At 42.3% G+C, this 18,594-nt stretch overlaps 1 protein-coding gene and 1 long non-coding RNA gene across 3 annotated transcripts in view; one reads left to right on the forward strand and one right to left on the reverse strand.

The window, feature by feature from the left end:
- On the forward strand, nt 1-15,976 carry LOC125403773 (uncharacterized). Its single transcript, XR_015737820.1, has 3 exons — nt 1-227; nt 385-550; nt 15,136-15,976. It is a non-coding gene; the product is annotated as an uncharacterized LOC125403773 (long non-coding RNA).
- The window catches only part of Cd34 (CD34 molecule), a 22,300-nt gene continuing 15,136 nt past the window's right edge, over nt 11,431-18,594 (reverse strand). The window contains exons 5-8 of one of the 2 annotated variants that reach the window (XM_048439335.3): nt 14,258-14,414; nt 13,982-14,034; nt 13,616-13,780; nt 11,431-12,914 (exon numbers count right to left, since the gene is read on the reverse strand). In XM_048439335.3, coding sequence (XP_048295292.1) covers nt 12,729-12,914; nt 13,616-13,780; nt 13,982-14,034; nt 14,258-14,414 — 561 coding nt within the window. In that variant the 3' untranslated portion in view covers nt 11,431-12,728. The other variant, XM_048439336.3, reaches the window with a different exon arrangement.

Here is an 18,594-nt window from a genome sequence, read left to right on the forward strand (position 1 = left end):
CACCATGCGGCCAAGTCCGGCGCTGCGCCTGCTGGGAACGCGATCGCCCCCGCCCAACCGTGAGAAATGCGGCAGAGGATCTAACCAGCCAGCCAACCAACCACATTCTCGCCGGCAAGGGGCCCGCCCTAACCTGAGGGCGGCTGCAGAGTTGTCCTTTTCTTCACAGGTTCTGGTTTCTCTGACCTTTTCTTCCAAAGTTTCTCTCTCATGACAGCTCTTATAAGGTAAAAAGTAGGAGATGTGGGCCGCGCTCAGGCAACTAAAGCCCTGTGTAGTGAGGTTCACAGGGGTGCACCTAGGTCACTCCTGGTGCTCGTTAGAAAACAGATTATGCTTCTGTCTACCTGTAAATGCTTACTCAGGGGGATGTTTTCTTGACAGTTTTCTGACTGCAACCTGTGGAGAACTGGAGAAGAACTGTGGATCCTCTCTACAGAAAAATGCGCACTCTCACAGAAGCAGTTTTGCATGGTATTTCAGGGTGTTTTGAAACTTCTCCATGTCATGACCGCCAACTTCAGACCTCTATATGTGCCTGTGAGGGCAGGTAAGCCAATTGGCAGTTCCTGAAACTGCCACTTTGCCGTCCTTCTGGAACATCTTCACCAGTCTCTGAGCCCATGTTTCTGCCTGTAAAAATACCTTTTTGTAATCCCGTCGATGGGGATTGGAGGCATAGCAGAGACAGGCAGATTGTAGAGGGGTCTGGTTTCTGGCCAGTCTTGCCGAAACTTGAGCTCAAGATTTAGTGAAAGATTTTATCCGGAAAAATAGGGTGGAAAGGAGAAGAGAAAGACACCAGATTTCTACTTCTAACCACTCATGCCCTCCTCCTCCTTTCCTTAAAGGCTAACACAAAAGCCTCCTTGATGATTTTCCTGCATCACATTCTGCTTTTTAACTACTGTTAGATGTATATGCTCCTGTTGCTGTGGTTGATTGTAAACTCTTTTAAGATCAGTGTTTTCCTTCTGCAACCGAGGTAATTTACATAATTTATTTGACAACAGTTTATTAATACTCAAAGTGAAGGAACTGAGGGGAATAAGAAGCCCAGCAGGATACCCAGAGGAAACTGTACCCTCCTTTTCTTTGGTTGCTCCAACAGCAATATATATTCTCCTGGGTATAATTCCATGACTAGAAAACAGAGCGCTTAAAATGGCAAGATCTTCTCATTTCTATTTTCTTCTGGACAAAACAGCCTCAATTCAATGGTTGCTAGATGGAGTTAGGATACAAGTTCATGCAGAATGCTCCTGTCAAGCAACAGTTATTTCACCACCAATGTCCATGAGTCCAATAAGGGGCCCCACCCCCTACTCATTGTACCTGAGAGAAGAAACAAGAATATCACCAATGATTTTTCACTTCCTCCAAGCCAATCACCATGTTCTGTGACTTTTCCTGGGAGATAGGAACAAACCAATCCATGGCAGCTAAAGAAACTATTCCAATCGGGTTTAGCTTAGTAAACCAGTGAATTTATTGGGGTCGCTTATGGGAACATGGGCGACTAAAGGTAGCTGCATCACTGAAAAGCCTGCTCCCACGATGAGTGACAGTTCATAAAACCTGCAGGTGTGGAACTTCCAGACCTGTTTATTGAAAGCTCAGAGTATCTTCTCTCCCCAGCTAATGCTATTGCTATGTAACCTTAAGAAGGGACCTGTGACTTGTAAATTTCAGGCGCTTGTTGAGACTCCTCGGTTTTTAAATTCGTACTTTTAGTTTGCTTCCTGACTCTTAAGAAGACTGCCTCCAGAAAAGTGTGGAAATAACTCTTACTCCAGAAAGAGTAAGGAAATAACTCTATAACACACTGTCTATGTTCTACTTCCTAAATCACATCTCGAAGTCCTCTTCTTCTTTGTTCCCAGCTCAGAACCACTATTTCTTTTTTGAATTTCCACATGTGTCTCCACCCCAGCTATACTCCCTGCTTCCAACATCACCAGGCTCAGATCCAGGCCCACATCTGCTATGGCCTGGATATGTGTCCTCTTAAAAATTATTTTCAAATCCATAGTCCAATGTGATAGTATTAGAGGGTAGAATCTTTGGGATATAGTTAGGTCATAAAAGTGAAATTTGTGAATGGAGTTTATGTCTTCAAAGAAGGGGCATTTGCAGGGTGTAAGTTGCACACAAATGCAATTTCAGTACTTTAGAGTCCACAGCAGAAATATCATGAGTTCATGACCAGCCTAGGCTATATATCCAGAAAAATATAAAATACACCCGGGAACTTGTTCATTCTCACTGTCTTGTGCCACCTGTAGAAAAACTAAGACAAGATAAAAACTCCAACAGCAGAGGCTGACCTTTACCTGAAAAAAAACTTGCCAGCACCTTAATCTTGGGTTCCTCAGCCTCCAGAACTATGAGAAATAAGCACCTGTTGTGTAATCTGTCCAGTCAATGGTTCCCTATTATAGCATCTCAGAAGAAATACAGCATTTCAGGCTGACAGGTCTCCAAAAGTATCAATCTCTTCTCTACTTACAACCATGTGAGAGTCAAACCTCTTCACTTGGTTCACTAGGCCTCAAAGATCTGTTCTTAACTGTATCTCCAGCCTCCCCTCTTGGTACTTTGCTTTAATTGCACACTTCGCTGATACTAAACATCAGTGTCCTTCCCACTCAACAGTGAGCACTCTCCCTGCTACACCCTGTTCAGCTATTCCCTTTGCCTTCTCTTGCATCTCTGTTCAGAGTCCATTCTTTTTATGGCATTATCCCTTCAATACTGCTATTTACTTCTGTGACATCTGCTTTCCTTGCCATAGAGAGACCTCTGCACTGCTGTTCTCCATGCCTAACACAATACCTGATGTTATGTAGAAGCCTGAACATTCCCATTAAATAAATGAAAGGTAGAATATGAGAGACACCCCCAGATAAGAGACCCTGGGGCAAATATAGTTGTATTCTTAATTGCAGTATGACCAACCTGGCTTGTTTTATTCTGTTTGACTTTTGTTTGTTGAGATAATGTCTTACTCTATAGCCCAAGCAGACCTCAAATTCATAATCCTCCTGCTTCAGTCTTCTGGGTGCTAGGAATACAAGTGTGTGACACCACACATGGCCAGAAGGCAGATTTTAAATATGGCAGAACTCAGCATTTTCAAATGATTTTCAATCTTTCTGAGTCTTCAGTTTCTTTAACTGAAACATGGGGATGATAACGCCCAGGGTTGCTCTTAGATGTATGTGGTGGTACCTAACAATTTTAAAATCTTCTCCATCTATGTGCTAGTCAGTTATGTTGTATCACTTACTTGATCCTAGCAGTAACATTTTCATTTGGCAGCTAACATTTTTTCATTTTGCATGTGAGGAGACTGAAGTGGATCAGTGGAACCCCATTTGTCATAGGTTACCTAGCTAGTTACCAGGCAACAGAGTGTGAGTTTGGGTTCTACGTCTAGGTATTCTCTACCAGAACCAACCCCCAACCTGTTCTTCCCTTCCAGCTCCAGAGGAGGAAGCACTGTTGGGACAGATATGTCACAGACATGTAGCTAACGAATGGAGATACAGAACTTCTGAAGGGTTTTCAAAGTATAAGGTAGTTTGGTTGGGAAAACTTAATCAGAATAGGAAGAAATGGGCTAAAGAGTCATTGACCTTGAGGCTAAACCTGTACTTGAATTTTTGTCCCCTTTTGTACTGTGGGACAATTGTCTTGTACCCTGTAATTGTATTGGTTTAAAACGTTGATTGGCGAGTAGCCAGGCAGGAAGTGTAAGTGGGGCAACCAGAATAGGAGAATTCTAGGAAGAGAAAAGGCTCAGTCTGCAGTCTTCACCCAGACACAGAGGATACAAGATGAGAACGCCTCATTGATAAAGGCACCAAGCCATGTGACTAACACAGACAAGAATTATGGGTTAATTTAAGAGATAAGTATTAGTTAATAAGAAGCCTGAATTAATACGCCAACCAGTTTATAATTAATGTAGGCCTCTGTGTATTTCTTTGGGACTGAATGGCTGCCAGGCCACGCAGGACAGAAACCTCTCTCAATACTTTTGTATCCTAATAGGAGAATCTCAATTAACATACTAACTTTATATGTGACTGAACACCTTCAGGCTCAAAGATTACCAGAAGCCTGGGTCTGTTTTCTCTATATTTGTACTTCTGCCCATCACCAAACAGCTATCAAACTCTTACTAAATGTTTTGTTATGGCTTGCAGATGTCTGGCCAAATTAACCACTCTGAGCATCCATTTCTCCATTCTGTAAAATGGGATTGATAATATCCCAGCATGTAGCTGTTAAGAGAATTAATCAAGATGATAAAACAGCTGTCGGTGGGTTGTTGCTAGTGGAAACACCTTCCCAGTGTCCTACCCTCTGTCTGATGGTGTTTATGCTCGTAGGTTGTCTGTTTAGCAACGAGGCAAAGGACAGAGGGAAACTTAGGGACTTGAAAAGCACAGGAGTATGAAAGTGGTTGTTTTCGCCTATTGTTCCTTTCACAGAGATCTGGAAATAGCTTTGAGGCTCTGAGTTTTTTGGAACTGTTCAATAATGACATATGATTCATATGCAGTAATGTTACCTATGTTGATGGCTTGTTGCCTGAGGCTGTAAATGTATCTGATATGCAAAATAATTTTTTAAGACAGAATCTTTCTAAAAAGCCCAATTTGGCCTCAAACTTACAGTTCTCCTGCTTCAGCTACACAAGTATTAGGTTTATAGTCGTGTTTTACCACACCTTCACATAGAAGGTATTTGAGGAGAGGCTTTCTCAAGACCTTGGTGGGCAGGAGGCCTGGACCAGTAATTGCCAAGACAGGAGAGCAAGAACAAAGTCGTTTTCTTTACTGATCATAGTTTAAGGTCAGTACTTTGAAAACATCGATGAAATCATCTGTCGTTGGAGGCCACCAATTTGTTGTCTGACCACCCTGACTCAAAATAATCAGAAACTATATTATTTGCAATACTGTTTGGCCAATAGCTTAAGCGTATTTATAGCTAGCTCTTATATTCTAAACCAACCCATCTCCATTAATCTGTGCATCACCACAAGGTCGTGATCTATCAGCAAAGTTTCAGTAAGCTCCAGTGGAGGTGTCTGTCTCCGGCTACATGACTCACCTACTCCCTCTCTCTACATCTCTGTTTGGATTTCCCACCTGGTTTTACTCTGTTAAGCCATTGGCTGAAAGCAGATTTATTTGTTAACCAATAAAAGCAATACATATACAGAAGGACTTCCCACACCAATCATCAAATAAGATATTATAGATATGAAGGACAGAAATGGCATCAGAAATTTAGTAAGAACTCAGTACACATAAGCTCCTGAAGAAGATGAGTGCACTTGAGCATCGGGCAGAGAACCACTCTTCTGATCAGTCTTCTAATGCCACCTCTGCACTGAATTGTGTGTGTGGGGGTGTGTGTGAGGGTGTGTGTGTGGGGGGGGGTGTGGGTGTGTGGGTGTGAGGGTGTGGGTGGGTGTGGGTGTGTGGGTGGGTGTGTGGGTGTGTGTGGGTGTGTGTGGGTGGGTGTGAGGGTGTGTGTGTGTAGGTGTGGGTGTGGGTGTGTGTGGGGGGGTGTGAGGGTGTGTGTGTATGTGTGTGTGGGTGTGAGGGTGTGTGTGTGTGTGTGTGTGTGTGTGTGTGTGTGGGTGGGTGGGTACACACACGTGTCTTGAGCTCCAGGAAATACCCAGTGGAATGGTCCTTCTTGGGTCCTCTTATGATTATGGTAGATTTTGTTTTAAAGATTAAATCGGGTTCTTTTTTTTCCCTTTCTTTCCAACAAAGACAGCAGCGCTTTGGGTTTTGATAAATGTTCTTTGCCTTGTAGCAGGTGGATTTGCCCCGGGGCACCACTAAAAGCTGTGCTTTTAAAACATACAGAAGCCCAGCTGTTTGTATCTGCTGCATCTTTTTTCTCCTATTTTCTGCCCTGAAGGCTGGGTTTTCTCTGCTTTGGCAGACTGATAACATGTGGAAGGAAGAGAACAGTTCTAACTAATAGACTAATTAGTGATACAAGCCTTTAATAACTGAGGATAGGAAAGTCATTCCCTACCCTCAAGTGATTAATTTATTTATTGCTGTTGTGCTGCATTAGGGTAAACTAGTCAGCTTCTAGCTATTGGTAACATAAATCAATCCCGTTTCTTCATTTCCTTCCTTTCCTTTGCTGTAGTGTGCATAGGCAATATGCAAGAATCGATGCAGCTGACAGGCAGCTCTGGCAGACGTGCTAGGACCCTGATACCACCATTAGGAACTGTAGGAACTGTGAAAACCCAGCTGCTCTGTGTTTGCTTCTTCAAGATCCTTTCCTCATGGCCACTTCCATCAGTTACAGCTTCCCAGTTTTGTCTTCCAGAACCAGCCTACTACGAAGCTTAAAAGCATATATTGACATTCAGTGGCCTACATGTCAATCCTGGCTTCCTCACTGGCCTGTCCAGAGGATCTAAGACAAGTCCCTTCACTTCACTGTGCCTCAGTTTTCCCACTTGTAAAATGTTGTTTTGGAACGCTTATCTCTTGGGCATGGCATGGCCATTGCCATACTGAAGTCAAAACAGCTGTAAATCATTCACAGCTGACCCTCACAAGATCAGGCCTATTAACATTTCTTCCAAGAAGGTGGGCAAGGAGGGTCAATGGACCCTCAATTTCAATTCTAGTTACACAGTCCTATGCCTCCCCAAGCTTCATGCAATCTTGCTCTAGCTTCATGTGGTTTGGGGAGGCACTAAATAATATAGTACTCCTGTAAAGTAGCACTGACCAGTTGTCATCTGTGGTGTGATGGGGCATTTTAGTGGCGGAGACCTTTGTGAGTCACCCTTGAGTAACATGGAAGTGACCCTTCATTCATGCTCCTTACATGCAGACCCAAAAAACTCCTTGGTTCATCAAGTTGAATGGAATTGCTTTTATTATTATTATTATTATTATTATTATTATTATTATTATTATTATTATTTATTACGCATATAATATTCTGTCTGTGTGTATGCCTGCAGGCCAGAAGAGGGCACCAGACCCCATTACAGATGCTTGTGAGCCACCATGTGGTTGCTGGGAATTGAACTCAGGACCTTTGGAAGAGCAGGAATGCTCTTAACCTCTGAGCCATCTCTCCAGCCCCATGGAATTGCTTTTTTCACCTGTCATTGGTACCCTATCTAGGGTGAAGACTTGTTCAACTCTCCCCTAAAAGAGTCATGTAACAAGTGAGAATATATTTGTTTCTCCCTAATGTTCATCTGAGGATTCAATAAAAGTAGTTGTGTCCAGTACTTAGGACATACTAAGCTCTCAGTAGCTATTAAATATACCTAATACATAGGAAGATAATTTGATGAATGCTAGTAGAACAAATGAGTAGCATAATTTATGAGTAGATTATGAAGCCTTGAAGTTCAAAGGGATGAAAATAAGAGGAAATGAATAATAAATCAAAATAATAAAGGCCTTTAGTTGAGTGCTTATTAATCAAGGTCTATGTTCTGAGCTAATTGCTTCTTGTACACTCTTTCATATAATCCTATGCAACTTGATTTTTATCGGCCTTCTTAACTCATGGTTTGTTTTTTGTTTGTTTGTTTGTTGTTTTGAAATCTTGAACTCCCATACAAAATTATGTGAGAACTGTGTGATCTCCTAAGATCTCAAAGGAATCCTGGAAAAAGGGCTGACATATTTATGTTTTCTTATGGATTTCTGGGCCAACCAAATTCAAGCTCTTCCAACTACTTCTGGAAGATGCTGCTATTGTTTTTTCTTCTTTTTAAAAAAGCCTTCAGAACACAGGGCCATTTTATACAAAGATTTTTACTGAAAGCAGGGCACAGCACAGGATACTTATAGGTTCACCAATGCAGCCACATCTAAAGTCCTCTGTTGATGCTCCAAGATGCTCTTCCCCAGCTGCTCTGCACCCTGAGCCCTGCTGCTATCATGTTTTCATCCAAGATTCTCAGCCATCTCTCTACTACCTCCTATATATTCCTGCAAACAGTAGATTATTATACAAAGAAATTTAGTTTTTGAACAAAGTCTACTCTAGGCTATTTTTAATCTGAGGTCAGAAAAAAATCTTGTCTGCCCTGTAGGAATTTATGAGCAGTATGTCTTATGCTGGTACCTGCAGAGGCAGAGAGCAGCAGATCCCTTAATCTGAAGTTACAGGTGGTTGTAAGCCAGCCAATGTGGGTATTAGAAGTAAAACTCACATTCTCTACAAGAACAATAAGCTTTATTAGTCACTGAGCCATCTCTCCAGCCCCTGGTCTGCTCTTTAATCAAATGTTATTAAGGGTTTTCTTTGACCAATAAGCAAAGTACTTTTGAGATTAATTTTGCCCCACCCTAATGAAGACATAAGACATTAGTTTGTGGCATAGCATGTTTTTATATATTCTTTCTCCTTTTTCATAAATGAGGAAACAGAGAGTTAAGGGTGTTTGAAATATAATACACTCAAGGTCACATAGTATCAGAGCTAAATCCAATTGTAGGCTAACTCCAGACCCTCATGGATTGACCAGAAAGCAGCTCAGGCAGGTCCAAGCAGTTCTATTCATGAACCAAGGGAAACTCAAGAAATTCTTCTATGGGAGAGTCTTGAGGTTCAGAGGAAAGTGAATTGCTTGAGCAAGATCAATGGCATTCAGATGAGTTAGAGTTTAGAAGAACTGCTGATCTATAGTTTTGTGTCTGAGAGCCTTAAGTTTCCAGAGGCCATCACTGAATGGTTGCACTGATTGCTTCATCTCCTTGTGTTCCCATCTCTGAATTACATTATGTTGTGTTCATCTTTGGTAAGCTGTGCTCAGGGAAGACAAGGCAGAATCATTATGCTTATTGAATACTTAACTTCTTTGGTAAAACAGTCTCATCAATTTGAATGCCAGTGGTGTCTAAAATCGCTAGCAAAATAATGGAAGCGCCTACAAAAGTTCCATAAAAAGCTATGAAAAGAATAATTCATTTCTGTCCTAGTTTTGTCTGTTGATGTGATAAAACACTGACCAAAACCAACTTGGAGATGAAAGAGCTTACCTGGCTTACATCAAGGAAAAGCCAGAGCAAGAGCTCAAGACAGGAATCTGAAGGCAAGAACTGAAACACAGATTGTGTGTGAGTGTGTGAGTGTGTGTGTGTGTGTGTGTGTGTGTGGTGTTTCTTGTTGCCTTGTTCTCAGGCTCAGGTTCAGCTGTCTTTCTTCTACTTCCCAGGACTGCCCTCCTATATCATCAACAATTAAGGAAACGCCGCACAGAATGCCTACAGGCCAATTTGGTAGAGGCAACTCCTCAAATGGGGTTCTGTCTGTTGTCACGGTTATCAGGTCAACCCTTAAAGTATTACAATGATTGTCTACAGGCCTCAGTACCAGCTAAGGTTTAAATCCACCAAAGGTCTTGGAATATACTGAAGGGGACGCTCATAAGTATTTTTATAGTTCTATATAGTACTTGAAAATGTATGCATATGTTTGCTGAGGTAAACTGTTTTTGCTCTTTCTCCTCTGCTAGAGCTGGAATCTCTATGAATGTCTGCTTAATCCTGTCTCTAGAGCAGCCACTACACAGAGTATACTCAATAAAATGTGTTGAATGGTTAAATTTTGATAGAAAAATCATTGGGCCATGAGTAGGTTTATAAGAAAATGAGTAGCATCCTACTGCACAAAACTGTTTGCCTCTCCCTGGCCTTCTGCCATGAAACAAGATTGATTTATCTAGAAGATACAGAAAGGGGATAGTATGCCTGTCAGACTCGAAGGACAAATCATTTATTTATCTGTTTAGACAAAAAGCTGGCAGAAGAGTCCATGTGTGTAACCTCATCGCCTCCTAAAATTTTTGTTTCTAGGCTCAGAGCCTACTAGGCTTTTGAGTCCTGGCATGGCACACATTGGTAAAATGATGCAAAAAAATGTAGTCACAAACTCACTCTGAAACATGCCACTGGCATTGAGGCACCTAACTGGAGGAACCTAGAGGCCTCTGCAGAAGAGCAGGATGCTCAAAGCAGGACATCTTCCTAAAGGCTTAGTGTTAATCCACACTAATACACACGCTGTACACATGGCATTGTACTGAATATATATTTAAAATCCTCTCCATTGTTACCTTTCTATAGTTGTGTGAGAGCTACGAATGAGATAAATTTGACTAGACTGTTAAGGATAGGACAACACCAGAGAGAAACCCAGCAAACATCAAGTACCAGTTCTGAGGCTGAATAGTGGGAACTCAGCAGAGCCAGCAGGTGGTGCCGTTGCTGCATCATGATTTTCAGACCTAGTGGAAAATAATGCTTTAGGAAGCAAATGAGACCTTTACAGTAAGCTATCCAGCTATCATAGTCACTACTCCATCTATCCCAGCACATACAAACCTCTCCCCTAAAGCCTGCATCCTCAGAAATGCAGGGTAAAATAGTCCTGAGGCCCCATAGCTTCTTTTCTCTCTCCGATGTTTCCAAGGACTCCATTTCCAGTACTTAACTACTTTCCAGACACCGCTAACCAAAGCCAGGCCCTTAACTGGTAACTCATTGCAAGGCATGCTATTAAATGGCGAACATAAATTTTATGTTCAATTACCATCTTTCCTTTCTCTGATCCCCCAAACACGCACCACCATGTGGGCAAGGTCTAGCCTTGTCCCTCGGCTTTTTTATCCTAGGGAGGAGTCTCTATGAGCAAAGTTAGACAAAAGCCATCAAGAAATATGCCTGGCTTTGACAAGGTAAGACTGAAAGAATCAACCTTTATTTAGCCTTTAACCCCCATGCACTGTTGGCACATGGATGTTCCCAGACGCCTCTGAAAATCTAGCAGCACCATTCTTCCACTTCATGTGACATGGAGGCAGGTTACGTGGAATCTGGCATGGGCAAGTATTTACATAGGGCTGCTGTATCTGGGAGTTGGCAACCAGCTCCAGAATAGACTTCACATAGTTCTTTCTGGTCATACCATGAGCTGGGTCAGCAGATGATCAGGTAACAAAGGCTGCCTAGAACATAAATCCTTTCCTTTGTTTTGTATGTTTTTCCCTTTCCTTTGTTTTGTGTGTTTTTCATGCGGTCACTCACATGCCCCTCTTCTTGGAATGGTGTTTTTGAATACCCAACATTTCTCATCCTTCTGAATGAGCATTGCAGGCATTGAAGGGCACTGAAAGGCATTGTAGCCTGCCATTCTCTCTACTATAAAAAGCTTCTAGCCTCTATGCCTCCCAATATGGAAGGGAACATTTCACAAAGTCACAAGCTCTGGGTGTCCTGTCTGGTACCTGAGTCCCTCCCTAAGCAGAGCTCCTCCTTGGTTGACCTCCCCCATACTACCACAGTTTCCCCAGGCCTGAAATGGAAGCCACCCAGTCACTTAGCACACTCAGCATGATAGGCCACAGCAGATTTTATCATCACTTTAATTATATTATTCTCACTCATCACTGTTTATTCAGAAAAAATTCACTCAATCTTCTCATCTCTGGAAAGTTCAGTTTCCAGTCTCATTGAAACCAGGATCCCTGTTCTTCTCCCACCCCCCTGGAAAAATTAGAGAAGGGGTCCTGGGTCAGATCCAGGAGAGGAAGATTATAGTCTTGAAGGGGGTTGAGCTAGGAAAGGCACAGACAGAAAGGAGTCTACCGGGGACTGCGGCCACAGCTCCCCCAGGAGTCAGAGGGCAGGGAAGTCATAGAGTTATAGAAGGTTAGGAGCCTGACACCAAGAGGGTTCTTCTGAAGAGTTCAGGGGGTTTTGAAGAGCTCAACTGAGCCTGGTAGTTCAGACCTGTAATTCAAGCTACTTGGAAGCCTAAAATAAGAGTTTAAGTTTAAGGCCTGCCTGACTGCATAGTTCAAGGCAAGCCTGGTCACCTACATAAAACCTTGCCTCTAAATAAGAAGAGAGAAGAGGTGCTGAGGATATAGCTCAATGGTAGAGCACTTGACTAATATGCATGAAGTTCTGGGCTCAATCCTAACAACAAAACAAAACAAAATTTAAAAAAAGAGAGAGAGGCTCAGTTCAAAGTCTAGTTCCACTGTCCTGTCTACATTGAACCAATGGGAATTTCTGTGAGGCCCCAAGAGACTAGGTGAGCTGTTGCTTTACAGCATGGAGTCCAGTATCAGGAACCAGACAGAAAGTTGTCCTTTCCTCTGTAGACAGATATTCGGGAACATGCGACCAAGAGAGAAATTGGTGACTAAATCCACAGTGTCTTGAAGAGTTATAAAGGATATACTGTTTTCTGGCTGTATACTTAGAAGGGTGCAGATGTCAGTGAATACCTTGGTTTTCCTAAAGTAGGGGAAGAAAACAGAAAGAAGAAACAGTAAAAAGCAAAGTTTCTTGGGAGGAAGGTATAGCTTAGAAAAGCTAGTCTTCCCAAGAGTCACTGAAAGAGGCAAGAGAAGAGGAAGACCCAAGGCAAGTGCTACATAGCCACCAATCTTCTTGGCAGCTCCTCTAGACCTAGGCTTCTCTCCATCACAACTTGACCCAAAGGTCAGAGTTTAGGTTCAGGGAGCTGAACGTTCAGAAGGCAGTTTATCTGCCTTCACAAAAGTGAAAAGTCCTGGGAACAGTCTCTAAAATGTGTGTGATGTGAGAAGGTAGGACATGAGCTGGAGGCAGCATGAGGTCAGAGGCAGAGATGCCACTTCCTGGATACCACCCAGTTTTGCCCACACAGCCAGGTCACAGTTCTGTGTCAGCCACCACATGTTGTCTTGCTGAATGGCCGTTTCTGGAAGTGGCCTGGCCGGTCCCGTTCTCCTGAGCCCCTCGGGTCACACTGGCCTTTCCCTGAGTCTCAGGGGAGGCCCCAGGTCCTGAGCTATAGCCCTGGCCTCCACCATTCTCCGTGTAATAAGGGTCTTCACCCTGGACAGTGTAGAAATAAAGTAGTATTATCTGGTAAGTCGGGTTGTGAGGTACTATGAGGAGAGCACAGAGGGAGGAGGAGGGGGGCAGGTCAGCTACATGTGCAGGCTCTTTTCTTCCCAACAGCCGTCAAGGTTCCAGCTCCTAGAGGAGAAAGGACAGAGGAGAGGCACCATACCATGTCAACGTGGCTCAGTAACCAGCCCCATAAGAAACAAGTCTCAGGGACAGAAAAGCCTTCCCAGTAGATACCAGCCATTGGCAAGAGTCATACTTCAATCTTGTCCCTCCCTCTATCCAGAACATTTCAAAAGTAGATATTCCTTCCATATGCCCCATGCTTGTGAGCAAAATGGCACCCACGGGGCATTCAATATGTTTACAAATAAGCATGTCCAATTTAGCAACCTGTTCTCCTTTATCCAGCTGAACTATCCAGGACAATATGAATAGATCACATAGATCATCAGCTGTGACAAAGACTAGCAGGTGAACTCGCCCCAGTTTACCATGCTCCCCATTTGCCGCATCTTATTCCTACTCTTCTGTAGATACAATGTCTTCATGCATGTATATCCCTATGTCAAAAATACCAGAAATATCTTTTATGGTATTTTCCCCTTCCCTCTCATGATATCCATGGGCCTCCCCAGAAGTTCATTATCTTCCTCATTTGCTTTTCCCCATACCCCAGAACTGACCAGCCTTTCTCCTGTGGGGCTCCAACTGCGGCGATTCATCAGAAAATAGCCAGTGGTGCCCAAGATGGCCAGCAGGACTCCCGAGGTGACCAGTGCAATCAGAGTCTTTCGGGAATAGCTCTGGTGACTCCCAATATCTTGTTTATTGAAGCCTTGGATCCCCAGCTTAAGGAAAAGATAAACAAATGGCAGCATGTCACTTGTGAACAAAAGAGTTCTAGCGAGAAGCCCAGACCACTCCATATCCCTGGGTGCAACTCCCTGATGTGGACTGTAGAGGATGGAAAGAAGTGGATGCCTGGAGAGGTCACCATCTCCTCTCCTGACCCAGTGCTCCCCCTGAGATGCATCATCTTGTGAACATACCTTTTTCAAGTCAGACTGGTGCTTTTCCATAAGCTGGAGTTTGCTGGAAAGTTCTAGAATTAGAAACAGGGGTTGCTAAATCTAGAAGCTAGTCCAGCTCATCTTGATCTGTCCTCCCATCTTGTCCTAGAAGCTTTTATCCGGTGATCCTTTTCAACCAGACCTTTCTTCCCAGCACCTGTAGTTTCTGAAGCTGAGTTCCAACCAGGATCTTCTATCATGAACCCCATTTAAGTTCAGCCCTAGTCAATTCCAAGTCCCCAAAGTGGCCCTTACCTGTGCTATTGGCCAAGACCATCAGCAAACACTCGGGCCTAACCTCAGATTGGGCTAGAAGCAAGGAGCAGACACTAGCACCAGCATCAGCCTCAGCCTCATCCTTCTCACACAGTATTTGGGTTAGGCCCTCTCCTTTTTCCTTCTTAAATTCATCCTGGAAAGACAAAAAGAAAAAAAGAAAAGAAAAGGCAAGAGATGAAATTACTTGTAGCCTTGAACTTCATCCAGAGTCTCAGGTAAGAATCCTGATTCAAGTCACACTATTATGCTCTCCACAAGAAATCCTTCTTTCTATAATTCCAACATAAAAGACCAATGCTAAATTATGTACAACAACATAGTAAGAAAGAAATAAGAAACAGGAAATATTTTGTTATTCAATAATTGCCTATATATGTATGCCAAATACAGAGCCACCACCAACATGATATCAATGCAATAGTGAATGTTTAATACTAATTAAAAACTAAGAAAAATCCTTTACTTCAAGGTTACAACAGTTCTAAATGATAGAGAAAAGCCAACAAAGATGAGGAGTAGAGAACAAGCCTATGCAGATGGATTACACAGCCACTCAGTACTGGTTCCCTCTTTCTGTACCAAAGCTATGTCAGCAAGCCTTGCTCACAATGACATAGCATTTTCATTGAAAGCATGGAAGCCAGTTTAATGAACTTCCCAGGTCCTCCCTCAGGTTGCTGCCTGGTCTACAGGATTCAGGAACTCAGGAAATAAACCCCCATAGTTTTTAACAACTGAGTCTCAGGAACAGCACTAAAGGGAAGCCCTGGCTATGTCCTTCATAAGGTGCTCCCCCACTACCCTGAACAAACTAACTAGCGCTCTCTCTCTCTCTCTGTCTCTCTCTCCCACAGTGGCCTCCCAACCAAGAAAACCAAGACTTTCTCCAGTTTTGATGACAGATGTCAGAGAAGGAAATGCCTCATGGACATGACAACATTCCTGTTAGGGGAAAACTCTGGAACTTGTAACTATCATCACACCTGAGCCTTGTAGAGAAGGCTTCCAATCTGCCCATGGTTTAGTCCAGAGGTCTTCACAGTTGGAAGGGAGCCTGGGTATTTTCCTTCTATTGTGATCTTAGGCAGGAAAACCTCCTTTGTGCCTCCGCCAGACAAAGTCAAGACTGGCCTTAGGCCCTGGGGGATTTCAAAGAGCAGTAGGAAAATAACTGGACCTGAGTGAGGCCAGCAGGGATTGGCTGGCCTTATAAGCTCTCCACTTGAGCAAAGCACCTTCCCTGGTATCATGCTTTTCAGGTTATAGAAGAGACCACACATGATGAGTCTGGACTCTTTGTGAGTCTCTAGCTAAAATGTTTGTTTCCTGAAAGAAGAGGAGAAACAGGTCTCCCACAGAATCTAAAGTAGCCACACAAAATGGGACCTTCCCACATTCTCTAGTGCTAAGACACTGCACTTTGACAGTATTCTGTCATTCTAACATTTAACAAGCCCTGATAGTAAAGCACTGTCAGAAAATGTGTGTGGGAACTGGAGAGATGGCTCAGAGGTTAAAAGCACTGAATGCTCTTCCAGAGATCCTGAGTTCAATTCCCAGTAACCACATGGTGGCTCACAACCACCTATAATGAGATCTGATAACCTCTTCTGGTATGCAGGTGTATATGCAGACAGAGTACTGTATACCTAATAAATAAATACATCTTTAAAAATAAAGAAAAAAGAAAATGTGTGTGTGTGTCTGTCTGTCTGTGTTTGTGTATTTGTCTTTACCTTACATGAGGATAAAGTTGAAGGTAAGAGGAGTAGCTATGCATTAATTCCACATGATCAAAACTCTTGTCTATATATGTAAAGATGTGGCAGTTAAAAATCAATGTCAGTTACTATGACCAATGCTCTGTCTTTGGTGCTTTTCACATATTGACTCATTTGGCTCTCCCACTACTCTACTCTTTTCATTTTATAGATAGATAAATTGAGGCATAAAGACTATTTACTATAAGAAAATTATAACAAAGCACTTAAGCATGCAAAAGAGGACAAAGACACATCTGGATAGTGTTAGCAGAAGTAACTCAGTGTGCTCAGGTAAAGCTGACAGGAAAATGCATGGAAGCAAGTCTATTGTGTGATAGTCTGCCCAGCCTCACTACAGCTAAAAGAAAATGCAAAAGAGTCTACCTTCTCTGTTTTGCTCCATGTCCTCCAAGATTAACTCAAATTCCATGTCTTCCAGGAAGCCAGTCCTATCTTTGGCAAATTGGACATTAATCCTTGCTGTCCAATTTTCTAGAATCTTTTCAAGTCATCATCAACTAGCCAGGTTCCTTAGCTCTAAATTGGTTATATGGTGATCACAACAGTGATGTATAAAAATATTTAATACATAAAGATTTTGATTGGTACAAAACAGCAGCTATTACTATTATTATCAATAATCATAGTTTTTGATGTATTACCTAGAGATCCAAATTGTGTGATCATCTTCTTACTGTGGTCATTTCCCTCTGACTAAACTGTTAAACTCCTAAGTGCCTGTGTGATGAGGGTGAGGGTGCACGTTATGTAATTGAAACCAGACTGCACTTAATGTACCAAATAAACATAAGAACTCAAGGACTTGTTAAGTCTAATACTCCAACTGGTTGGCCTCTACCAGGAGTCTCTCGACTGCATGGTTAGTTTCTTGGATTGAATTCAAGGCAGTAACAGTGGCCAGCCTCCTACTCTGAAATTTAGCAGTTAATTGTGTTTGGGCTGGAGAGAAGCAGGTGGATCCTGAACAAAACACAATGGTTCTCCGGATGTTCAGGATAAACATCCTCCCCCAAGAGACAAGTATCATGAGAGAGTAGGCAGGAAGAAGCCACAGCCACACTATTCTGTCCATGAGAATCACATTTAAGAGTTTCTAACTGCATCAGTGCACATATGTCCCTTTTGAAAAATAAAGATATCATCTAACCTTTCTAGAGGTGCATCCTAAAATTCTGTGATGCCTCTGCCCATGCTAAAGAAGCACATCAAGTATTGGTATGGAGAGGAGGGTACAGGCACATTTCTAAAGGGTCTTTGAGATATTTCCCAATGCTATTATTTCTAGAATCAATTGTCTCCCATTGTTTCTTTTCCTTTTTTTCTTTTTTTCTTTTTTGTCAATTTGACACAAGTTGTAAGTTGTTTGGGAAGAGGGACCTTCAATTGAGAAATTGACTCCATAAGATTTATCTGTTGACAAGTCTATAGAACATTTTCTTAACTAGCGATTGATATGGAGGGCTCAAGTCTTTGTGAGTAGTACCACTCCTGGGCTGGTGGTGGTCCTAGATTGGGTAAGAAAGCAGGCTGAGCAAAGCCAGGAGCAGGCAAACCAGTAAGCAGCACTACTCCATGGTCTAGGTGTCAGTTCCTGCCTTGAGTTCTTGCCCTGACTTTCAACCCTTTTTTCCCAAAGTTGCTTTTGGTCATGGTGTTTATCATGACAATAAGAAACCTAAGACATCCTGCAGTCACCTGTTTTAAAGTAATTTTATATTCTTTGCTGTATTAAATTTGTCAGTGGCAGGCAATTGAAGAGACTGAAATAATTAAAGGACTATTGTTACAAGCCAAACAACAAGTGGGCAATGAACTAAGGGCAAGAGTTAAATTGTCTCCAAATATTTCTTTCCAACAGACAGTCTTCCTCAGTTAGTACTTCATTGGTAAGTGATGTTATCTCTAAGGTAACTGACCTTTACTCTTTAGGTAGAGGGCAAGGAAGGCAGAAGCTGTGTGTGATTAGAGGGTTGGAAACAGACTGCCTCAGAGGAAGTTGGCATAATGTGTAAATGAGGTAATATGAGTGAGATGAGTAGATATAAACTTAGAAAAGATAGTAAAACCCAAACACTTTCATATTTTCAAGCTATATGGATATAAATAGTACATATAACAGACATAGCACTGAATAGATAAAGTAGTTCCAAAAATTATATTTGTAGCAAAGAACTACAAATTCCTCCAGAGATACACAAATGGCCAAGGACCACAAGAAAAAATTTTCGTTGTCACTAAGCACCTGGGAACTGTAAACAAAATCACAATGAAAAAATAATGAGATGATTGTTCATGTACATTGGGATAGCTGTGTATTTAAAAACAAGAGAGGGACGGAGGGCAGGTGTTGACAAGGCTATGGAGGAAATGGAGCCCTGTATACCATTGGCAGAAATGTCAAATGGTGCAGCCATTATAAAAACAAACAAACAAACAAACAAACTAGTGAAGTGGACTGGAGTGTAGCTCAGTGATAAAGCCTGCCTAGCATGTGCAAAGGTCTGGATTCAATGTCTGGGAATGCAAACA

The sequence above is a fragment of the Myodes glareolus genome, chromosome 5 (genome assembly GCF_982192425.1).
Source record: "Myodes glareolus chromosome 5, mMyoGla1.1, whole genome shotgun sequence".
NCBI classification, from domain to species: domain Eukaryota; kingdom Metazoa; phylum Chordata; class Mammalia; order Rodentia; family Cricetidae; genus Myodes; species Myodes glareolus.